Source organism: Copadichromis virginalis, linkage group LG4, assembly GCF_057382275.1.
Source record: "Copadichromis virginalis isolate Kocher_CV1m ecotype Utaka linkage group LG4, C_Virginalis_male_GT1.1, whole genome shotgun sequence".
Taxonomy (NCBI): Eukaryota; Metazoa; Chordata; class Actinopteri; order Cichliformes; family Cichlidae; genus Copadichromis; species Copadichromis virginalis.
In genome coordinates this window covers 6,305,327-6,315,171 of record NC_140621.1, presented here as the reverse complement: position 1 = coordinate 6,315,171, position 9,845 = coordinate 6,305,327, and the positions used below count along the sequence as shown (strand labels likewise).

The window sequence follows — 9,845 nt, the reverse complement described above, 5'->3', positions numbered from 1 at the left end:
TATTGTCCCATTAAGTGCAACATGTTTTACATTTATATGTGTGTATCTTTATGAAATGTTTGAAATTAAAAATAAATGGTATTCTTCCATGTTACTGAGCTCATGTGTGGCAGTCTCTTGAATTCTGGCATGTTCAAATAGATATGGAGTTTGATGAACATATTCAAAACAACAATACAAATGTACTGTGTACAGTAACATTTTATTGGAAAAAGTTTACAAGAAACCTGTTCTTGCCAACGCCAATAACATGGCTAAACCGTATAAGCTGCCCTGTAACAAGAATGACTCAACTTTTAAAACAAACTTATAGATCTCATACAGTCTTGTTATGCATCAGTATACATCAGTGACTTACTGTAAAGACCATGAACACTGGCTATTGTGGTATCACATATTCCTTCAGTGTCATCTATGGTATAGAAATAAAAACAAGTGTGAATGACTGAGAACATACATGCATACAAATAAAAATGCATAATTTCTGGCAGTAACAAGACATTTTTTCAGGTGTTAAGATTAATACTATATCTGAGAACATGACAATTTGGCATTACAAAAGGATGCCTGAATAATCACAGTACTTGACCACTGCACTGAAGTGTACAGTGTTTATTTATGATCTCAGTAATCAATAACCATCTGCAAAACAGACTGAATCCTTTAAGCAGCTTGAATCAATTTGATGGATGAATAACAGGTATGCTTAGAAACAATATGGCATTAAGAAAATACTGGAATTTTAAAAAATATTTTCACCAACTTTATATGGAACCTTTGTAATCAACAACAAATGCCAAACTTTGATACCTTAACCTACCTTAACTAAAAATTGCATATACTGTAAAGCAAAATGTTTTCAGACATGACAAATGCTAAAGTATAAAATTGTACTTATTCCTTTTACAATACAGTGTTGCATAACAGCATTACTTTTACGTTATAACTATGTTCAGTTTTAGCCCTGACCTAATAAGAAAATACCATCTGAATGAATTAGTCTTTCTACTAATTACTTACAAAAGTATTTGACTGTGCTGAGCTCTCACACCACACATGGTGCTTTAAAGAACGTTTAAGAGCAGTTTAATTATAGTTTATAGATCTTAAGTAATCTTTCTTCATGCTTTTGCTGAAGGTTTCTGTCTTACAGCTGGAAAGCTTGGATTTGGTGAAGACAGCTCTGGATATGGTAGTAAACAGTGTACCTGTTCGTTTTGTTTTGTGACTGTACTATTATGTAAAACTCAAAATGATAAAAGAAAATGAAATATTAGCCAAAACTAGACTTCTAACAGAGATGAGAAACTTCTCTCTAATTAAAAAAAGTATACTGTATAAGTTCAAAATACATAAAAATACATATTCCTAACATCTCTTTACAGTTATGCTCTAGTGTGCATGAGCAGTTCAAATGTAGCGCATTGCTGTGAGAGTCTAAACAATGTCCATCACCCAGACATTACTTTCAAGAACTGCATTAAATTCAGAACAAAAATCTGGGAAGTTTTCATAGCTGTTAGCTAGCTGCAGAACATTCCCACACGTGCGTCCGACTGGTCTTCTTGTAAACTCTGTCATATCTTGAAATTCCACATAAATACTGTTTGTTACTATAAGGTCAGATCCGGTGCAGAAACACATAAATTTCTGAAGTTTAATGTTATCCAGCTCTCTGATGAATCTTTTGAGATGATTTTTCACTTCTTTTTGTTGTGGAGTCAAATCCACAGCCAATTTCAGCAGCTGGCACACTTTTTTTGAAGTTGGTTGCAGTTCAGAGAATAACTTGGTCAGTCCCTCCGGACTGAGGGAGATATGGGAGTCGATGATCTCCCTCCAGCAGTCAATAACAAACAATGGTTTTTGGACAAGCTCTTTGTGTGCTATTTCATCAAGGATTGTAGGAAGAGTCTCAGCAGTGATTCTTTTTCTACAGCCATAACTGTCAAGAACTTCCACAAGATCATCCAAGTCAACTGCAGAGAAATCTTTTACTGCTTCCATCAAAACATCACATTCTTGGCTGCTGACAAACTGTAGAAAGTGTGCTTTAAGATCACTGTAAACACCACTGAAAAGCACTTGTTCCAGAAAAGGGATTGCAAGTTTATTTGGAAAATACTGACATTCTTGGTAACCTTTCAGGAGTATTCGCCCAACTGCCTTCCATTTTTCAGCAGGAAAATCATGGCGAATGAATGGCACTTTAACGGTTGCACCTAGGGTGCATCGCTCATAAAATTCATGCCAGAAGCATGTGAGTACATCTCTTAGTATTCCTGATCCAGTGCCTGGTTCTTCTGTGTTGTCTGGAAGTATGCGCTTCACATTCAGTGTTTTGGTCAAAATCTCCTCATCAGAGAAAGCAGTAATCATGTCATGTAAAGTGTCAGTATGACGTATGGTGATTGTTATTATGTTCTCTGAATTAGGTGGACTGAGGGGTACAAGAAAACCCTCATAGACTAATGTGTCTTCTGTATCTTTTTCAGCATCAAAAATTGGACCAAAAGTAATTTCTGGATCATCTAAAATTTCTGAACCAGCGATGACTTCATCAAAATTACCCCTGACTTCCCCCACTTGCAATGGATTAATATCACTGCCACTGCTTTCTGAGACAAACACCACTTCAGATGTCTCGCTGGCATCTTCTTCAGGATCTTTTGGTTTTGTTGCAATGTAGAAGCGTAACATTGTCAGTCTCGCTGCCTCATACATATTGCCAATAGACTGGCAGGTATCATCAGTAAGGTGGTTCTGTTTAAAGTCCCAAACCTCAAACTCAAAATCTGTTTCACATCCCTTAGGAGATATGCCATTAGGAAAAAAAAAGTTTCTTTCCTTCCTGAAGAATATCTTTTAATCCAGCATCAGTGGCCATTTGAATTTTTCTAGTGCCACCTCCCTGCTTCGCTCTCACCTGTTTGGCTATTTTTCCATCACAATGTATCCATCCTATCTCAACATTGCGTGTTGCTTTTTGCTTCTTTGTCTGTCTTATTCCTGCATCTGTATGTGAAGTGTTCTCCTTTGGACTTTCTTTTCTGGTTTTCATTTTCTCACGAAGTTTTTGCAGAAGTCCTAGTTTTCTTTTTGACAGTGGTTGCTTGCTTTTGCAGAAATTGAAGACGGCAATTCGGTCTCCGTACGAGGGAATGTAGTTTGCCAAAGTTGCGTCATCCATCAGCGCTATGACATCACAGTCAATCTGCACACAGGAAGAAAGAAAAGACAGTCATTTTCTGCAACATTTACACTGCAAAGCAATATTACAGTTAAGCCTCTTAGGTCACCGCTAATGCCAGTAGGAGAGTATTGACTGTAGTTATCAGAAAAGCTATCTATTTTATGCAGGGCGAAACACAATAATGAAAGAAGCAAACTAAGGCATAGCCTTTCAGTAAATAATAAATCCTCTTCTGTATTTAAAAAAAAGCAGGACTTGATTGGTTATGATGTAGGTAGTACGTCTTCTAAGGATGTTCTACGACACTGTGGTGGCGTCTGCTGTCTTTTATGTTGTGGTCTGCTGGAGTGGTGGAATGGCAGAGAGGGACAGGGGGAAACTTAACAAACTGGTCGGGAGGGCCAGCTTTAGCGGTCTGCTAAAGTCCACTGAGCAGACTGGGGAGGAGAGGATGTTGTCTAAGCTAACATCCACCATGAACAACACCTCCACGCTCTCTGCATGAGACTGTACGACCACTGAGCAGCTCGATCAGCAGTAGACTTTTGTGTACACGCTTGTGTACATATCTCTGTACATTTTTATCTGTACATATGAATGTTACTTATGTATGTAAGACTATAACGCAGAGTCATAAATACACAGTCCATTTAGTCATTTAAGCAAAGGTATTACACATAGAACACAAAGTAACATTGTAAATCAGTCTTTGGCACAATATCGGGATTATTTCGTTATTTATTTATTTATTTTTGTGTTTATGCGAACAATATGCCTGATTTGCGACTTTCTGCACTTCTATTGGTTGTGCGAACAAACGTCACGTCACTCCGAGGTCAAAGTTCAACACGGCAGCGCTCCTCAGCCAGCACTTTTTATTTTATTGTTCTATAAAAAAAAAATCAAATACTGTATTAAGTTTATTTTTTACCGGTAGTTAACTGTAGTGTAGCCTACCATTTCCACACGTAGGCGTTAAGTGCACTGAGCAGCTCAGAGTATAAGATATGATTTCCTTCTTGAGCTGACATACATTACACAGTGCAGGAGAATGATGATGTCATTCTGACATTATAAACAGTTAACAGTTTGCTTATTTCTTCCGACACTGTACCACTAACGTATACACAGTTACATGCACTACATTAGTTTGTGTTAGCTAACATGTTGTGAGGGGATCGTCAGTCGGCCACCGTCAGAACAACAACCGGGGCTGTGTCGGTGGCTGTGTATGAACGCCACCCATTTTTCTGAGTGAAATATCCGCATAAACATTCATTACAGCTTCTCTCCTCCGCTGTACTAAGTGTAACTTACTTGTACACATCAAATATATCAGTGATATTGGCAGGCGGCTAGCATCTGTAACACAGCTCCGCTTAACTGCCTTGAAAAACTCTGAAATAGTAGAACAATAAAATAAAATGCAACGAACCCATCTGGGATGATCCTGCGATCAACAACAGTTAAAACGTCAATTCACCTAGTATACTGTAACATCGTGAAACACGTTCATTCCTATATAACATTATAAGCTAACAAGCATGCTAACAGCTAACCGTAACTGTACCGTAACTGTTTTCCTGTAAAAATAGGAGACACCAAACTATTTCTCTTTTTTGTTACTCACCTTCTGCTCTTCCATTAATAAAATAGCATCTTCGGGGACCCCTCGGCCACGCAAAAAGTCACTTATATCCACCATATTTAGTGAATTAGTTCTCCACCTGCCAAACTGGACACATCGCTGTCACTGAAGCTGGAAGCCTGCAGGTGCCCACCTCAAAATTCTGAGATTAAAGTCAGAATTCTGACTTTAATCTCAGAATTCTGAGAAAAAAGTCAGAATTCTGAGATTAAAGTCAGAATTCTGAGAATAAAGTCAGAATTCTGACTTTAATCTCAGAATTCTGAGAAAAAAAGTCAGAATTCTGAGAATAAAGTCAGAATTCTGAGATTAAAGTCAGAATTCTGACTTTAATCTCAGAATTCTGAGAAAAAAGTCAGAATTCTGAGATTAAAGTCAGAATTCTGAGATTAAAGTCAGAATTCTGAGAAAAAAGTCAGAATTCTGAGATTAAAGTCAGAATTCTGAAAAAAAAGTCAGAATTCTGAGAAAAAAGTCAGAATTCTGAGAAAAAAGTCAGAATTCTGAGATTAAAGTCAGAATTCTGACTTTAATCTCAGAATTCTGAGAAAAAAGTCAGAATTCTGAGATTAAAGTCAGAATTCTGAGATTAAAGTCAGAATTCTGAGAAAAAAGTCAGAATTCTGAGATTAAAGTCAGAATTCTGAAAAAAAAGTCAGAATTCTGAGAAAAAAGTCAGAATTCTGAGAAAAAAGTCAGAATTCTGAGATTAAAGTCAGAATTCTGAGAAAAAAGTCAGAATTCTGAGATTAAAGTCAGAATTCTGAAAAAAAAGTCAGAATTCTGAGATTAAAGTCAGAATTCTGAGAAAAAAGTCAGAATTCTGAGATTAAAGTCAGAATTCTTTTTTTTTTTTTTTCCAGTGGCCCTAATCCTCTTCCGTAGATTGTAAATAAGGTGAAAGAAGTCTCATTTAAATTTCTACATAAATGTTATCCAGCCAGTCACTACATGGTAAAATTTAAATGAGACATAAATACTAATTGTACTTTCTGTGGGGATCATCCAGAAACCGTGACACATCTTTTTTGGTACTGTTCTTCTACACAAAGATTCTGGAAGGAATTTAGCTGTTTTGTTATTGTCCATATTTTAAGGGAGTTTTCTTTACGATGGGAAAATGTTTTATTCTGTTTCTTTAAGTTCCCCACGGAGAATGATAAATGTTTTTTTATAATAAATTTGTTAATACTTTTAGCTAAATTTTTTATCCATAAATATAAGTTTACTAATAAAACACCATATCTGCCATTTGTTTAAGGATGTGGAATTGTACAATCAATATCAGACTCCACCAACAAAAAGGCTCTCAAAACAATACATGTATATGTGAATTTTTCCGTGTATTCATATAATTATTACTTTTTTCTTTTTACTGCTGATTTTGTGTGTTCATTTTCTGTATACTTCATCTGTTTGTATGTTGTATACTCGTTGTTTGTTAAATAAAGTTCTTTAAAATAAAATAGAAGTTGCAGTCAATTTTCCGCAACATAACTGAATTTACAGTTATGTTTTCATTTTGTCATACTGCAATAACACAATTGATGTAAAATCAGACAAAAAAACATACAATCAGAGTAGAAAATGTTATATTTATACTGTAACAACCACAAACATGTTTAATGAATCATATTTCATAACTTTAAATGCAAATATAAATTGTCAATTTTAAAATCCTATGCACAAGTTTTGCAAACAACAAAGTTATTTGCATCCATTTACCTTTTACCTTGATTTCAAACTATTTACAGAACAATCAGCTGTTCTGCATTCAATAAGATGCCACACAAATTATTTGTGCCACTCCAAATAATTCTGTCCACTATAAAGGAGAACATCACAGCCTGATACCTGCAGGTCTGACGGCAGCAGGTGTATCACTCCTTTTTCTACATGGACTGTCAGGGTTCCTGGGTCATTGACCCAGTGATTTCAGTTTGTTCATGTTCGGTTTATTTTGCCACATCAATGTTGTTCTCACTTCCTGTTTTTCCCGTATCAGCTCGTCTCTCATGTCGTTAGCCAGATTATGTTCAGCTGTGTACTCACCGGTCTCTCATTATCATCCTCATCAGTCTGTGTATTTAAGTCCTCAGTTTCCTCCAGTTCATTGTCGTGTCATTGATGTTATGTTGTCGTTTCCGCCTGCGTTCAGTACAGCCAGCCATTCAGTCTTTCAGCCAGAAGGTCCTTTTGTTCCTGCGCTGTTCATCCACTCTTCATAATAAACCATCTTCAGTTCTTAACTATCCACGAGTCCTGCGTTTAGGTCACTTCCTTGCCTCCACACGACACAAATCCTGACAGCGTGTGCGCATACCGTGTGTGTGCATGTGTGTATGTCTCTGTGTATATGACTTCCCGTCTTAAAAAAGGCCATCTCCCCACACCCAAGGTACACCAAACTCCTCTACAAAACATGATTATTAGGTCACAAGCACTGAGACTCCCACTCAGGTATCCCTTGGGGAATTTCCACTAAGCTATGGCTTCCCTTTGTTCTACTTTCACAGCCCAAGGTGGGGGGGTTCTCCTAAAAGTCTAGTCCTAACTTTAAGATACGTTTAGGCCTTTATTGCATCCAGGGCAGTGTCAGTGTCTCTACAATACTCTACATTTCTTGTAACTTATTTCTAAATCCTAAAGTGAACTACAAATATCTTCACTGGCTGTATGCAAGTAGCAGTGCCATGACAAGCATCTGTAAACAAAAGAGCTGTGTACAAACACAATGACAAAGGCTAATGAGGACGGAGAAATACATTTAAAGGGTTGAGAGTAAGTAGAATGACATCAAAAATCAAATTGATTGAGAAAAACTTCAATCTATGTTAATACTACAGTGTGATCACTAGATGAAGACAAAGAGTTCTGTTCTTGTGGATAACAGGTTGAAGACCTGCTGCAAAATTGTTCACAATGAGTCACAGTGACTGACAGCAAGTTAGCCTGGGCCCTGGATGTGTTTTTGAATATCCCTGGATCTCATAAAAGAATTGTTTACTGGAGGGAAGATAAATTCAGCTATCTGATCGCCGGCTATCACAGGCAAGGTCTCTGTCAGAGCTGAGCATCACTCTGGCAGCTCGAAAGTAACATCAGCGCCTATGTTGACTGGTCTGACAAACTGGATTCAGCAATGGGACAGCTGTGCTGCAAAGCAGGTTAATCAGGTCATTAGTTATCTAAAACACATCAACAATGATGGTGGCAAGCATCACAGTAAGTAACCATAGTGACAGTGGGATGGTCTGAAACTGAAACTGGATAAATGATCTGAGGTTATTATATCCATCCGATATCAAGATTGCACTAAAACCTATTAAAATAAGTAAACTGTATGTGTAGATAGTGTGCATTATTGTTGTAACCTTAAGAAGAAAAAGATGTGCATATCTGTGTATTCAGAGTGTGAATACACAGAAAGACAATAGAAAGTCACGTACGTTGTTGTGTTCCACGTTCACAGAGGAGTAATGAAATCTAGTGGACATTTGAAGATACTACACAGAATAGTTTAAAAACCAGTGTAAAAGCAGAGTGAAAATTAAAGGACACTAAGAATAAAATATACTGCAAAATGAAATAGAAAACACAAATTAACAAACAAGGGAGTCACGTGATAGTGAAGACAGATGTCATTTGTGCACGACATTCAGTAGAAATAACAGCAACACAATCCTGACTCATGAACATCCACATCTGCATTAAGTATTGGCCTGTAGGTCCAGTCATTATCGACAGTTTAGTTCTTGTGGCATGAAATTGTGCATTAATAATTCGATTTTCTGCAACCTGACATTTGTTGAATAACTGATTGGGCCAGTTTATAAAGTAAGTTGATACATAAGAGTTATACCATAGATGATCTATTTGGGTGGAGTTTCATTGGCACATGTTGATTACATTCTTCTTATAACGAGGACAGAGGAGAGAGCAGAGGAGATGAAGACTATGAAGTTTATTTTAGTATTATTTTGTGACTTCAACCTTGAGGCAGCACATCTTTGACATGTTATATTTATTTCACTATAATATTTAGTAAATTTAGTAAATCCAAAAGATTTCAAGACTGGGCTCAGCACCCAGATCCTAATCTTTGAAGACGTCCTTCCCTTAGATGTTGGAGGTAACAAGTGAAGCAGCAAAAGATGGCAGCTGCCTCGCAGTCCCAAACTACAGAATAGGAATTAAGATCATCACAATTACTGTCATTTAAAGGACCCCAGCAGCCATTTTTTCCACGGTATGTAATACCATGATGACATTTTAGACACCTGATAATTTTTCAAATAAGGCAGTTTACCAGTGCCTTGGTATAAAAATTCATTTCTAGAGACTTAAAATCTTCTCGCCACCAAGTGAAGTACATATCGAGTCATAACAATAGTAAGATTATGTAACTTTTTTTGTGTTCAAACTACATTAAATGTCATTTCAAGTTTAACATGTTTGTAAGCTTGTTTTCATACCATACAGAAACCCAATGTGATTTAGAAAATGGACAGCTGTATTCCAATTTGTAGTAAAGGTTTACCAGTATGGTCCAGTGATATATTGTGTTGTGGGAATTAAGCAAATGCTGTAAAGGCATGCAAAATCTACCATTTCCAACTTACACTTACCACCCTCGTCAGAGTAACGCTGTGCAGAAATGAGCAGCTCATCCAATTCTGTACTCTGAGACAGATTTTTGCAATCTTTGATGATCCTTGGCTTGAAGAATGTTGGCCACTTTGCAAGGAGCTTACCAGACACTTCCTCCACAACAAACAGCATTGTGAAGTCTTGGTCAATCTTAAACACAAAGTGTAACAACAGAAACAACACTTTAACAAGAAAACAAACAAAGGAACCACAAAGCGGTCATTAAATCATTTTATGCCTTACCAAGCCAGGTGTATCCAGAAATCTTGGGAAAAGGTACAGGACAGTAGAAGCTGTGGCAGGTTCTTGAACCACTTTTTGCCTATGTTGAAATGTCACCTTCATGTTGTCTTT

General features: G+C 36.9%; 1 protein-coding gene across 1 annotated transcript; it reads right to left on the bottom strand.

Moving 5' to 3' along the window:
• Positions 1–1,243: 1,243 nt before the first annotated feature.
• Positions 1,244–3,212, bottom strand: LOC146710692 (uncharacterized). The gene has a single exon (XM_085453294.1). The coding sequence runs from the start codon at positions 2,722–2,724 to the stop codon at positions 1,438–1,440; it is 1,287 nt and encodes a 428-aa protein (XP_085309420.1). The 5' UTR covers positions 2,725–3,212; the 3' UTR covers positions 1,244–1,437.
• Positions 3,213–9,845: the final 6,633 nt, after the last annotated feature.

Excerpts from the sequence above, each read along its gene's own strand:
- LOC146710692 (XM_085453294.1), bottom strand. The coding sequence starts at position 2,724 with ATGTATGAGGCAGCGAGACTGACAATGTTACGCTTCTACATTGCAACA.